This window comes from Delphinapterus leucas, chromosome 2, assembly GCF_059928025.1.
Source record: "Delphinapterus leucas isolate spDelLeu-1000000601 "Yukka" chromosome 2, BTC_Dleu_Yukka2, whole genome shotgun sequence".
NCBI lineage: Eukaryota > Metazoa > Chordata > Mammalia > Artiodactyla > Monodontidae > Delphinapterus > Delphinapterus leucas.
This window is the reverse complement of record NC_143130.1, coordinates 156,532,216-156,547,346: the sequence shown is the minus strand read 5'-3', so window position 1 is coordinate 156,547,346 and position 15,131 is coordinate 156,532,216. Positions and strand designations below refer to the sequence as shown.

At 46.2% G+C, this 15,131-nt stretch overlaps 1 protein-coding gene across 8 annotated transcripts in view; it reads right to left on the bottom strand.

The window, feature by feature from the left end:
* ADCK1 (aarF domain containing kinase 1) overlaps nucleotides 1-15,131 on the bottom strand; it is a 129,417-nt gene that overhangs the window by 85,171 nt on the left and 29,115 nt on the right. For 7 of the 8 annotated variants that reach the window (XM_089908028.1, XM_089908029.1, XM_089908026.1 and 4 more), the window contains one exon: nucleotides 3,559-3,762. The exons of the other annotated variant lie outside the window; for it this stretch is intronic. In XM_089908028.1, the coding sequence (XP_089764154.1) occupies nucleotides 3,559-3,762 (204 nt within the window). The remainder of the gene's footprint in view (nucleotides 1-3,558; nucleotides 3,763-15,131) is intronic. 8 annotated transcript variants of the gene reach the window in all.

Here is a 15,131-nt window from a genome sequence, read left to right as displayed (position 1 = left end):
ATTTCTGCCAAACAGAAGCTCTGCTAATAAGAGACAAAGCACTGGCCAGAAGATCAGGAGACGTCAGCGTCTTGTCCCATCCCTCACATGCCACTCCCTTAGCTACCAGGTCCCCCAGGCTCCCTACCCAGGCCAAGCCCTATGCCAGGATGGTACCCCTTCACTTTCCCTCACCTCTGCACTGACAGCACTGGCTGCTGTCCAGGGATTTGGACTGATCCAGAACCAAGTGCAAATCACGGGATCCAGAAGAGCCGCCACCTAACCCTCACCCCCCATGCTGGGGACACCCCTCAGGGCCAGCCCTACCTGCCTGGGACAGGGATCAATCTGAGGATATTAGTGACCCCCCCAAGGCCTCTGCTGATGGGGAGGGGCCCCTAAGAGCATAGAGGGAACCACTCAGTGCAAGCTGGGACACACCGGCCTCGAGCTCCTCTGGCCACCTCTCCTCACTCTTCAGTCTGAGATCTAGGGGCAGCTATGCAGTCTTTGAGCTCCAGGTAACCTCAGAGCCCACACAAGGACTCACACCTAGAAAGAAGATGGTGATGCATGGCAGACTCGGCTTCCTTTCACCACACTCCTGGAACCAGGGACGGAATGGAGGGTCCCAGGGCAGACGAGGAGCCCAGGATCAGTGGGGCTGGCTCAAACATCTTCCTGGGGGGAGGGCTGCTCCCCGAGAAGTGTCATAGGACACTTCACTGGAGGAGGAGGGAAGTGCAGAGTGAGTGACTTTCCCTGCCCTCACAGCCCCACACCCACCTACCCTGCTTCCCACCTGTCTCCTTTCCCCTCCCTCCACCCACAGGCTGAGAAAGTGTGTCACCGGGGACAAAAGGGGTGAGGGAAGACTTTGACTGTACACCTGTAGTGCCGGGTAAGAAACCAGAGGTCTCTGAGCTTCCCAGCTGTAAGGGACGCCCCCTCTGAGCCATGACCTTGACATTAGCCTCCTTTTCTCAGAGGACTCGAGTCAAGCTGTGGGTCACAAGCCACAGGCCACCACGCTCAGGAGGACTTGGCCGGGGGGCTTAGAGAAGAGACCCTGAAGATGCAGGCAGCATCCTCTAACCTCAGACATGCCAGCTGGGCGGGCACACCATGACTGCTGACACCCCCAGCTTCCCATCTCGCTCCACCCTGGCTCGGAGGAAGCCACTGCCCTGCTCTTGCCTCCCCCTCCAGCTCTCCAGAGACGAGTCGGCCTCCAAGGGTTAATCTGCTGCCTTCCCTCCCTTGCCTCCGCCCCCCACTGAGCTGCCACATGCTAGCAATGATGCACTTCACACTATTATTTATTTAGTTTTATATTTAGTTTTAGTGATTTATTTAGTTTTAATTTGGGGGTGCACCTCATGCTGTAGGAAGCAGGGGGCCAACAGTCTTGGCAAGAAGCAAGGGCCCACACGGCTGTGTCATGCCAATCCCGTCCCCTCTGCCTGCGGCCCCTGCATCCTAACCCCGCTCTTCCCAGCCTGTGGTCTGCTCCTGACACCAGCCCTAAATCTTCACTCAATCTTCCCCCTGTCCCGTTGGAGATGTTCCTCCTCAGTAGGAAGGGAATCCACAGAGGTTTCTATGCTCACCTCCTGCGCGACCCAGGCCCCCCAGAGTCAGTTAATGAGGCCAGCCCAGGCCAGGCTATCACTGAGGAGTGGTTCACCTTTGGCTGGATGCCGGGCACAAGATACCAGCTCTACAGAAAGGCACCGACAGCCAGGGCCAGCTCCACGCAGAGCAGAGAACATGGAACATGGTCTTTATGAATCTCTGCCCCTACTCTCCACCTAGTCCGCAGTAGCCTAAGGAAACTGTCACTTACCAGCCATTGGTTCATTAAACAAACACTGGTGCCCACGATATACCACATCCTATCCTGAAACGGCAGATGGGATTAAAAGGACCATCATGGTCTTCATCCCCATACTTTACAACTTACCGTGAAACCAACTAGACACAACTAACCAAACTACAAGAGGCACAAGCAGAAGGAGCAAAGGTGTGCAGAGGGTCAGAGAAGATTTCACAGGAGAGCTGGGATTTGGCCGGGACACACAGCATCTCGCACAGTGCCCAGCATTTGGTAGACAGATGGACGAATGGCCTAGAAACACAAGGAATCACTTGACAGGGAGAGAATGGGGTAAAGAGATTCCAGGCAGACAGAGACCATGGCAACTTGAAAGCGGATGGGGTAGACCTTGAAGGTCCTGCTAAAGATTTGATTTGGGGAAATTGGGAGGCACCAAAGGTAATAAAATAATCTCAGGAAAGGCATCAGCTGATCTAGACTTGACTTTAAGATTATTTTGCTCAGAAAAGTTCTAGATCCAAAGGGTTCTCTAAGAGGAGAATTTCAAATATAATAATAGGTGAAGGGAGAAAAGAAGTTTTTTTTATTATTAGCGTTCTCTGGGGTACCATGAAATTATAGCACATAATTTGTAAGTCTGGGCCTGATCGGCCAGTCGGCACCCTGCAGACGGCGGCTCCAATCCCTCCCCATCCCCAGAATCAAGATGAGCAGAACAGGTCAGCAAGGATCCACACCACTGTGGCAATCTGGGTTCCACACATCCTGCAGGTCACTGGCATGAGTCCAAAGGAGTGTGACCAGGGCTGTGTATGGAAGGGCCCTCAGCCCCTTTCTCTTTTGCTCCACGGGGTGGATGAAGATCAGGAAAGTTTGAGGAGGCAGGCCTAGCCCTTAGGAGGAAGCATGTGTAACAATTAGAGATGAGTGATTATAGAATGGACCACCTTAGGCAGCAGGTAAGAGAATAAGCTTCCTATCACTGGAGGTAATCAAGCAGTGGCCCACAGACGTTCTGGAAAAGTCATCGCACTGAATGATTAGGACAGCTCACTGATAGAGCAGCGCACTGGAATCACTTACTAACAGTTCCCTTGGATGCTCTACCTGATCACTCTAAGTCTCCATCCCTCATCTGCAAAATGGGGTTAATGATGGTACCTACCTCATAGGTTTGCCCTGAGGACTAAGTGAGATAACATGTGGGAAACAGCGCAGGTGTGAGTGCGCAGTAAACCCTCAATAATTGATAGGTATTATTTATTTATTTATTTATTTATTTATTTGCAGTATGCGGGCCTCTCACTGCTATGGCCTCTCCCGTTACAGAGCACAGGCTCCGGACGCGCAGGCTCAGTGGCCATGGCTCACGGACGCAGCCGCTCCGGGGCATGTGGGATCCTCCCGGACCGGGACACGAACCCGTGTCCCCTGCATTGGCAGGTGGACTCTCAACCACTGCGCCACCAGGGAAGCCTGATAGGTATTATTAAATTCAACCATATAAATCATATTAAGTTACAGGTCAAAAGCAATCAAATATCAATGATTTCGTATGGCCCAACTAATATTTTATACTGAGGGCCACTCAGGCTCCTTCTAACCTCTCTGCTTTCACACTGAAAGTTTCTGCGAAGCGTAGTTCCACGCCACTGGTGGAGCCCCAGGGCCTGGGGCCAAGCAGCGAGAACTCTGCCGGGGCCTTTTCAGAAGCCCATCCCCCCGGCAGAGGTGGGTACCTCTTTGCCCAGGTCCTCTCGGATGACCTGGCGGACCTCCTGCATGCTGCTCTGTGGGGCCTGGCTGTGTAGCACCTTCAGCGTGCTGGTGTACTCCTCCGGCAGCAGGTAGTCCAGAGCCCCCAGGTGCTGGCCCACCTTGATGAACGTGCCCCGGTTGGCACAGCAGAGCTCGCAAAGGCGCCTGGCAGAGCGAAGGTGCACCTGCAGGAAGACAGGCGGGGCCAGGGAGATGTGAAAGCTCACTGTCAGCTGCATGCTCTTCTCCTGCCCCCTCTGCTTAGCAACCCTGATTCACCACCACCACCACCCCCACCACCACCCCCACCACCCCCACACACACACACACCGTCATTCACCTTCAGTCTCCCGGTACCCAGAGCAGTCAGTTCCAATCTCAAACTGCAGCCAGCCTCCTGACATGGCCCGATGCTTCTGATCACCTTTCCTTCAAAACTTACCTGGTCCAAGTCCCACTCCCTCAGAAACTAGCGTTTGTCCAAGACTTTCAACCAATTCTAATCTACACTTATGATTCATTCAAGGATACACTGAGTTCACGCATTTGTCACCCACCCCTCAGTCATACTAATAATACTATCTGTTTGTTTGGAGGTCTACAATTGTTAAACATGGTCATATTCATTATTTTTTTAATCCTTACAACAATTTAGGGAGGCAAGTATTGGTATCTTTAAGGATAAGAAACTCAGATGTTTTGCTTATCAAGAAATAGCTAACAAATGTCAAAGGAAGGTCTAGAAATCACTTCAAACCTAGAGCGCTTTAACGCAGCAAACTTTAGCAGGGGTCTCCTGTTAACTGAAGGAGAACTTTACAGGGAGCATCAGGCACATGGGGTAGGCAGCAGGGCAGGCTGGGCAGGAAAGCCGGCCTTAACTTGCAGCCTGATGCCCACCTATCCTTCCAGAGTGGGAGGTGGCCTCCATCCACCCCCAGGCTACACATCCCCAGTCACCACCCCAGCTCAGCTGAGGGTCTTGGCATTTCGAGGGTCCTGGCTTCTTGGATCTACAGTTCCTGAAGCAGGATGAAGCCATGGGTACACACAAAAGACAAGGGAGCCCAGTGCCCTGTGGGAACCTGGTACCCTCTTCCACCCATAAGTCAACCGGGAGAGTGAATATCTAGGATGGACTTACACTCTCTTAAGTGCTATGAAGGATGCTGACACAATTAAGTGTGTATTGGAGGCAATAAACCACATGAAGAGATAAATAACCGCTGGCAACAAAGATGGAAGAAACGTTCAAAGATCCTACATAATTAGTTGCTGAGTGAACCATACAGAAAACCGTTACCTTAGGAATTAAGAAGAGAACACTGCAGCCCTGAACACCCTGGTCCCAGCAGCCAGGGAGCCATCTATCCACTCCCTCTAGAGCAGAGGGATGCCCCACACTCCAGGCACTCGCAAGCTGTCCTTAGGCCCTCAAGGGCTCTGCTGGACACCTCTGCATCCCGCACCAACCCACTACTGGGGAAGCCTATGTCCACATGACTCTACGCCCCTGAACAGAGTGCGGGCGCCTGGTCCAAATTAGGCCAAGAAGAGTCTTTTTTCCCTGACAGGAGGGTGCAGAGAGAAGGGAATTGACTCTAAGAATTAAGGCGGGGCGGGTGTGGGGAGAGAACACATTTCCCTAGATGAGTAAAAGGCCCATGGGGGCAGCAGGGGGGGTGGACTGGGAATTGAGCTGGCCGGTGTCAGATGGTAGAAGGTCACTACTGTCCAAGGCCACACTCACGTTCTGAGGACGTGAGAAAGAAGGCAAACATGGTCAAATATGGAACTGGGCATTTCCCCACCCTCTATGAGTCCAGGCTGTTATGAACAAATGACTCTTTACAGCTCAAATAATCAACCCCAATTCCCACCCTGCCGAATAAGAGGCAGCCAGCAAGTCATCCACAATCCATTTGTCCTAAGGTACAGTGTGACCGGAAGCCAGGTCCCACCAGAGGCTCCCGGTGAGGCTGCCCTGGCACCCAGCTGCCCACTCCCCCAAGGAGGCAAGCTCAGCCCTCACACCAAAGCCACTGCAGGGTCAAGGCAGAGGACTGGAAGGCGGAGTGAGGACACACCCCATTGTCTCTGCCCCTCCCAGGAAAGACATCAACCACTGTGTATTCACTGGGGGCTGACTGAGTCCCACGCCCTCCACCTCGTGGGGAGATGTGACAGAGCCACTCACACACAGAGAATGACACGTGGCAGTAGGATCACACTGAGGACCACAGAGCTCACAGATGGGAGAAACAAGAGGGCTGGAATTAGAGAGGCTTGGCTCCTGGGGAGAAGCGGGTACGTGCAGCTCAGGAACACAGGGCCTCTCAGCTGCAAATCCATGCTTCTTTGCTGTGCACTGTGATACTGGTGCTAGACCCTGTGCCATTTCTCCTTTGTCAGATGGGTCACTATTTGGCTTTGTCAACAGGGGGCTCTGGGGAACACTGCAAGGCCACAGCACAAGGAGGCGCCCTTATTGTCCCCGTGCACTGTTTTCAGCTCATCAGCCAATGGGTAGTGGCTTGGGGGTGACCACTTTGGTGGCCCTCATGGACCAGCCCACCCTCTGTAAATTTCTCCACTACCTGATGGGCCCCTCCTGTGGACCAACTCAGGCCCCATATCTTCCAGCAAGTGTTCTGACCACCCAGCAGGCGGCTCCTACACACTAGCTCCAGGTCGCACCCTCCTACAAATTTCTCTGCCACCTGGCAGGCTGTCCCCATAACCATGCCCGCCATCACGTCTCATCACCAGGGCAGCCCAGCATCCCAGCCTTGCAGGTGGGAGGCCCCCAGCTGAGTCTTTAGCTCTGTTCTTGTTCACCACCCCCTCAGCCCTAGAGGGAGCAGGTGCTTTATGCATTTACTACTTCTGCACCTTTAGAATCTTCTTTTACTCCTTTTAGGAGTTAACTACCTTTTCCTAGTGAATAAGTCTTTATATTTAAATTACAGGTATGACTAGTCCCTGGCTGATACATAGGATTAGCCCCTGAAATTGAACCTGAAAAGATTAGAATAAAAAAGGAGGGCATTTCAGATCGAGAGAACAACATAACAACATGCATCTGTGTGTGTGTGTGTGTGTGTGTGTGTGTGTGTGTGTGTGTGTGATGCTGAAGACCAGCTCCACCATTTTCTTTAGACTGGATTCACATCTGCGTTTATCTCTGCTGCTGGCAGCCCTCAGAAAGCATTAGCCTCACCCTAACAAGCCCTCCTACCAAGGAGCAGAGCCAGGGCTCTGTTGCCCCTCACCTGTGGCCTGAGCCAGTCCTGGGTAGGGCGTCTCTTGGCACAAAGTGATGGTCACCTTCAGGACACTGTCTGGGCAATGCAGAGAGCCCTCTCTGGTCACACAAGCCCAGGAAGGCTGGTCTACTGCTGACTCACTGGTTACTTGGCACATCAGCCATTGGGGACAGAGCATGTGTTGTGCCCCCTGTAGACTCTGTGTACCCCAGGGCAAGCCATGCATGAGCTATAAATGTAGACTGATGACAACCTTGGGTCATACACTCACAAAACCATCATCCATGAAGCTGAATCAGCATCTACTGCAAATGGCACATTTCAACAAAAGAAGCCCCAAAGTCACCTTCAACCAGCTTCTAATTAAATACACACACACACAGAGTCACATGGGGGTGAGGGACATTGCCACTAACCAAAAAGTGTAAATGCTCTTTTAAAGCCAAAAGACACACATGCTGAATAACAGAGCAGGCACTCTGGTCTCCGGCGTCCCTTTCTAGCTCCAGCTCCTACAGCTCCACCATCCTTTGGGATCAGAAGGCAGGTCCCACTCAGAACTTCAAGAAATTACTCGCTTAGTGCAAACTCCCTCTTTCAGCATTCACCTCCTGCTTGCTGGTACCTGGGATGGAGGACTGCCCTTCCCCCAGCTCACTGAGCATCCTTGCTTCTGGGATCTGTAAGTAATAATAAATCTTGTGACTCTACTTCCTCTGTGCGGGTGTATTTAAACTGTACCTTCAATCAAAACAACCCACTGTGTTTCACTTCCCCAGTGGAAGCTTGGATGCCGAGGGAGCTACCAGCCAACCCCATGTAGGAGGCTTGCACTCCTCATTCATCAGGTCATAAACTACATATTCTTAATTCAATACACCAGCTCTTGCTTCTCAACACATGTTACTGCCCTAACACTCCCCACCCATTTGCTCACTGGACATGAGTCCTGCCCTTACCCAGCACCTGGTTTCACGAGCTAGTTGGGTATGTCACTGCCGCGTGTCCTCACTGCAGAGTCCCCACACTCCCCCTTCTGTTCCTGCCAAAACACGGCAGGAACGGCTGGCAGTGTCTCTCTGCCCCTCCTCCAACTTTGTTTTCACTCCCAGCTCAATAACTTGCCTTATGATTATCTCATTACCAATAACCTTGTTGTAATGAGTTTTAATCTGCCTCATATTAATTAAAAGCAGTGTCATTAGCCAGCTTGGGTTGGGGTTGGGGGTGCGGGCAGTGAATAGCTAATAAGATCAACTCAGAACTGATTAATTATTGATTGGGAGGGATGGAGCAAAGGCCCAAGGAGAGCAATCCTTTACTCGTGTCTAAATCCCCAAGAGTAGGGATCTCGAGCCCCAAACTTAGCAGAAAGGCACCAAAGCCAGACCGAATCAAAGAGGCTTCCCATCAGAATTGAGCAGTGTCTCCAATGGGATTTCGGGGTGTGACTGTGAGACAGAGACGAAACAGACAGACGCATATACATACCCCACACATCACAGGAAGAAAGAGACAGTGAAAGACAAGGTCACAGACAGACCCCAAAACAGACAAGCCCCTTGACGGATTCTTCTAATCAAAGATTCAAGACCCAAAGGAAAGGCACTGACATGTAAACAGTGTTACCTCTGGGCAGTGAGATTAAAAGAATACTTTTCTTTATAGGTTTTTCTGTATTTTTCAAATTTCTTAAAACTGATATGTATTATATCAATAATAGAGGAGAATTTAAAAAAATAATCCCTTCTTCAACATCTTCTGGAAATAGATAAGTCCAGCTGACAAGATTCTCCCATGCAGACTGGACCAGCTTGGTGCAGAATCCAGCATCGCTTCCCCAATTTTCCAGGGTGCTATGATCCACGTGTGTGTCTTTCATCATGAAAATGGAACTGCAGGGCTTCCCTGGTGGCGCAGTGGTTGACAGTCCGCCTGCCAATGCAGGGGACACGGGTTCATGCCCCAGTCCGGGAAGATCCCACATGCCGCGGAGCAGCTGGGCCCGTGAGCCATGGCGGCTGAGCCTGCGCGTCCGGAGCCTGTGCTCCGCAATGGGAGAGGCCACAGCAGTGAGAGGCCCGCGTACCGCAAAAAAAAAAAAAAAAAAAAAAAAATGGACTGCAACTCCTTCATCCCCAAGAAATCAGGCCAGGATGGTCTCCAAGGTTGCTTTTCTGGATGTCACCCTTTGCTTTAAGCTCTCATTTAAGCAAAAAAGTAAAACTAACTCATCATGTCTTGGGGGAAAGAAACAAGTTGCAGTTTATAAAAGTTTTGAAGGAGGCTGACCACAAATTTAATCCCACTCCTTGGGAGTGTCCTCTGTCTCTCCTCTGACTACCTGTCAGGTAGATCCTGGTTAAGAGCACAGGGCCAGCATCAGATTGCCACAGTCTATATCCCAACTTCACCACTCAGAATTTGGTGATCTTGGGCAAGTTATGTAACCCCTGTTTACTTCTGACTGCTCATCTATAAAAGAAAGACAATAATAGTACCTACCTCATAGGGCTGCTGTGAAGATTAAATGAGGTGAGGTAATGCATGCACTTCACTTAGCCAGAACTGGCATTTCTGTACTTGTGGTAAGGGTACCTAGAATTTGTTTTAAGGTATGGTAAGACACACAGACATGGAAATGACTATCATAAAGAGAGAAGTTTTTACTCACAATTCCTTACAAGTAGGAGAGTTGGCATGCCACACAGAGCCACACTGGGAAGCACCAGGGTTGGCCAGGAGAGAGAGGGCGTGAGGGGAAATGTGGGCAAAGCTTTTATTGTGGATTCGATGGGAAAGAATGGGTGAGACTTAGGAGTGGCTAGTTTTAAGTATTTCATTTGGCTTTGGGGCATAGGGGATGTTCCTGGTTGTTTGGTACTTGGCCCTGGGGTGAATAAGGCAGGTGGATAGTGACCCAGAGTGTAACAGCTCGGTAACAGAGGTGGTTGGCAGGTATGGGCTCCAGATTGGTTGGTTTGCCTATGAAAGGCATGCTCACAGGTGAGTTGCTTACTATCTCTTGGAACTAGTTAACCTTGAGAGCAGCAGTACCCCCAGTTTCAAAGCATCAGAATATAAAAAAACATGATCAATACAATACTCTAGCTATACTCCCTTGGGGAATCTCACCCAGAATCATGGTGGTAAATACCGTCTACACACTGATGATACATAAATGCGTATCCCCTACCCAGACCTCTCCCCTGACTCCAGACTCACATATCCAACTTCTTCTCTGACATCACCCAATGTCCAATGAGCTTCTCAAACTCAGCGTGACTTTCCCACCACTTCTACCACCACCAAACCTACTCCTCCCTCAGTCTTCCCCATCTTAGGAAATTGCAACTCTAAACTTGGAGTTGTCGAAGCCATAAATACTGATGTCACCCTTAACATGTCTTCCCAAATGGGGACCAAAATTACCTTCCCATCTGAAATAACAAAAAAGTGGACAAGATTTACCAAAAAAAGAAAAAAAAAGTTTTCTAAGGCATTGGGCATCAGGAAAGGAAGGAGAGTGGTTCCTAAGAGATGGGAAACAAACAAGATGAACACTATGGTTGCCCCAATTTACAGCATTGAGGGTTTCCAGGCCACAGTGCAGGGAAGGGGAACCCAGGCAGTGAACAGGAGATTCTCTGAACTGAAGAGACAGAGCTGAGAGGCCAGAAAGACCAAAGTAGCTAGAGTTCGCAGGACAGAGTACTGGAGAGTGGACAGATGTACAAAGAAAGAACTCTGAAGATCTGCAGAGGGTCCATCTCACATATTCAGCTAAGTACTAGTCAGCACATGCACACAAGAAAACTACCTGAGCCAGAGAAATAACAACCACAAAAGACTAGGGTTAACAGTACCCAGTGTTCATATAAGGTCTATTTCCACCAGCCATACTGGAAAATCTCATAATTCTTGAGACTTTTGTTATAATACCCAGAAGTGGCTTGACTCAGTTAAGGGGAATATACCAAACTAAACACTGTTCCATTCCCAACTAATAAATATTAAAAGAAAGACTTGAAAAAAAATCACTGTTTTCAGGGCTTCCCTGGTGGCACAGTGGTTGAGAGTCCGTCCACCTGCCGACACAGGGGACACGGGTTCGTGCCCCGGTCCGGGAGGATCCCACATGCTGCCAAGCAGCTGGGCCCGTGAGCCATGGCTGCTGAGCCTGCGCTTCCGGAGCCTGTGCTCCGCAATGGGAGAGGCCGCAGCAGTGAGAGGCCCGTGTACCGCAAAAAAAAAAAAAAAAATCACTGTTTCCAAGTAACTTAACTGTGTCCCAGAACAAAGCTCAAGAATATTTATAAGAATACAAATAGGGCTTCCCTGGTGGCGCAGTGGTTGAGAGTCTGCCTGCCGATGCAGGGGACATGGGTTCGTGCCCCGGTCTGGGAAGATCCCACATGCCGCGGAGCGGCTGAGCCTGCGCGTCCGGAGCCTGTGCTCCGCAACAGTGAGAGGCCCGCGTACCGCAAAAAAAAAAAAAAAAAAAAAAAAAAAAAAAAGAATACAAATATATCTAGTACCCAAAAAGATAAAACTGCAATGTCTGGCACCTAATAAAAAATTTATCAGACATGCAAATAAACAGAAAAATACAACACATAATGAGAAAAAAAAAAATCAATCAATCAAACCAACCCAAAACTGAAACCTATATTAGTAAAGGAGGACAGCGGTTATAACTGCATTTCATATGTTCAAAAAGTTAAGCAGCAACATGGGCAATATAAAAAAAGAGAGCAAGATCCAAATGAAACTTCTAGAGGTGAACACTAATGTTTGATATGAAAAATACACTGGATGGGGCTTCCCTGGTGGCGCAGTGGTTGAAAGTCTGCCTGCCGATGCAGGGGACACAGGTTCGTGCCCCGGTCCGGGAAGATCCCACATGCCGCGGAGCAGCTGGGCCCGTGAGCCATGGCCGCTGAGCCTGCACGTCCAGAGCCTGTGCTCCGCAACAGGAGAGGCCACAACAGTGAGAGGCCTGCATACCGCAAAAAAACAAACAAACAAACAAACAAAACACTGGATGGGATAAATGGCAGATTAGACATTGTAGAAGAAAGGATTAGTGAACCTCAAGACCTACCAATAGAAACTATTCAAAATGAAACACACAGAGGAAAAAAAAATTTTTTTAATGGAAAGAGCATCAGCGACCTGTGGGACAAATTCAAGCAGCCTTGTAAACATGTAGTTGGAATCCCCAAAGGAGATGGAATGGGAGAGGTGGAGAAAAAATATTTAAAGAAATAATAACTGAATTTTTTTCAAATTTGATTTTCAAAATCTATAAACCAACAGGTCCAAGAATCTCAACAAGCCCCAAGCATAAAAAACATGAAGAAAACTACATAATGAAGTTGTTCAAAATCAGTGATAAAGAGAAAATCCTGAAAGTACCCAGAGAAAAAAGACACATTATGGAGAAAGGAACAAAGATAAGAATGACAGCAGATCTCTACTGGCAACAGTACAAGCAGAAGTTAGTGAAGCAACATCTCTAAAAGCACTGAAAGAAAACCCAGAATTCTATATACCCAGCAAGAACATCTTTCAACACTAAAGGTAAAAAAAAAAAAAAAACTCTTTCAGACATATAAAAGCTGATAGAATTCATCTCCCTACACTGTAAGAAATGTTAAAGGACATCTTTCAGGCAGAAGGAAAATGATCTTGGAGAGAAACATGGATGTACATAAAGGAAAAAGAGACCAGAAATAGAAACTTCAGGAAAACATATAAGAATTTTTTTATATTCTATATCTCTTTAAAAGATAAATGACTGCTTAAACAAAAATAATAACAATGTAATGTGGAGTTTATAACATATGGAAAAGCAAAACGTATTACAATAGCATAAAGGCTGGAAAGAAAGAAATGAAAGTACACGATTATAAGATTCTTATACTCTGAAGGAAGTAGTATAATGTCACTTGAATGTAGACTGTGACAAGTTAAAGATTTATGCTATGAACTGATGCAATCACTAAAATAAAAAGAATTATAGCTCATAAGCCAACAAAGGAGACAAAACGGAACCATGAAAAAAATATTCAATCCAAAAGAAGGCATGAGAGGAAACAAGGAATAAAGCATAAATTGGACAAGTAGAAACAAATAACAAGATGAAAGACATAAATCTAACCATATCAATAATCTCTTTAAAAATAAATGGTCTAAACACCCAAATTAAAAGCCAGAGATTGCCAAATTGGATAAAAAAGAAAGACTCAAATATATGCTACCTATAAGAAATTGCCCTTTAAATATTAAAACAAAAATAGGTTAAATGTAAAAGGATGGAAAAGGATAAATCATGCCAACACCAATTAAAATAAAGCTGGAATGGTGTATATCAGACAAAGAAACTCTGACCCGAGACGGTGTCACAGTTGAATTCTATCAAACATTTAAGGAAGAAATATTGCCAATTCCACATAAACCCTTCCAGAAAACTGAAGACAGAATACCTCCCAACTCATTCTATGAGACGAGCATAACCCCAATATCAAAACTAGACAGAAAATACAAGGGGAAAAAAAAGCTATAGTCCAATATTCATAGTGAACATAGATGCGAAAATTCTTTTTTTAAAAAAGTGTTAGCTAATTGAATCCAACAGTTTATAAACAGGCTCTGTTCTTCTCATTACAGCCTGGTGGTGCACAATTTTGATTTGTCTCCCTAGAGACGATGTTAATTTTGATAATGTCTTAAGATGGTTATCCACCTAACTTCCTCACTTAAGTTACTTGTTTTCTTTTTTATAATTAAGTGTTTTATGGGAAAGTCCTTCCAAATTTTATAAATAGCCAGTTCTTTACCAAAATTTCAATTTATTCATTTGTTTATTTATATCAGTATGGACTCATGGATTTCTAATTTTTTCAAAGGATCATAATCCATTAACAGCATTTTTTGTTGTAACAGCCTCACTGAGGTATTGATATTTTGACACAGTACACTGCACATATTTAAAATGTAAAATCTGATACTTTTTGACATATGTATACGCCTATGAGTCCATCACCATAATCAAGCTTGTAAACATATCCAGCATCTCTCAAAAGCTTTGATGTCCCTTGGTAATTCCAGCCCCATCCCTCCACATACCTCCCACCTCCAGAAAACCACTGATCTGCTTTCTATCAGTATAGACTAGAATTTTCTAGAGTTTTATATAAGTGGAATCATATAGCCCATACTCTTTATCCAGCCTTTTTCATTCAACATAATTTTTCTGAGACCCATCATGTTGTTGCATATATCAATAGTTTATTCTTTATTTTTTAACTGAGTAGTATTCCACTGCATAAATATACCACAAACCTTTCTACACTGAATTGCCTTTTCACCACTGTATAAAATTCATTGTTCATATTATGTGTGGGTCTATTTCTGGACCCTCTAATCTGTTCCATAGATCAGTCTGTCTATCTTTATACCAATACCACACTATCTTATTACTACAGTTTTACAGTAAGTCTTGAAATCAGATAGTATTAGTCCTCAACTTTGTTCTTTTTCAGTGTTATCTTCTAGAATTGACTCTAAAACACTCTGCATTCTCACATAAATTTTAGAATCGGACTGTCAATTTCTACAAAAAAGCCCACTGGGATTTTGATTGGGACTGTTATGAATCTATAGATTTATCTGGAGAAAATAGACACCTTAACATTATTGAATCTTCCAACCCATGAACATGATATATTTCTCCATTTATCAGGTCTTCTTTAATTTCTCTCAGCAATGTTTTGATTCATATATATCACTTTAAAAATCCCTCCTAAGTAAATAATCCAGGACATAGGGAAAAACCCTATGTACAGAGAGGTTCAGCACAGTGCTAATTATAAAAGAAAAACATATAGATAGATGCATCCTAAAAGTAGAAAAAGGGTTAAGTAAATTATGGAACAGTCACACAGTGCAGTATTAAGTAGCCATTTTAGGTGAAGACCATGAAGATTATTGTAACAAAATGGAAAATGCTAAAGATAACACAGTAAATCAGAAAACCAGATAATTATATTGATAGAACTATGGATATAATAGGAAAGGGTTAGAAGAGAGCATATCAAAATCATAATAAGTTTGAATTGGTGAAATTATAGATTTTTTTCTTGAACCTCTAAGTTTTTTATAATTACTGCTTTAATAAATTAAATTTTCTATTTTTTAATTGAGATATAATTCACACACCATAAAATTCACCATTTTTTTTTTTTTTTGGCTGCACCAAACGGCATGCAGGATCTTAGTTCTCT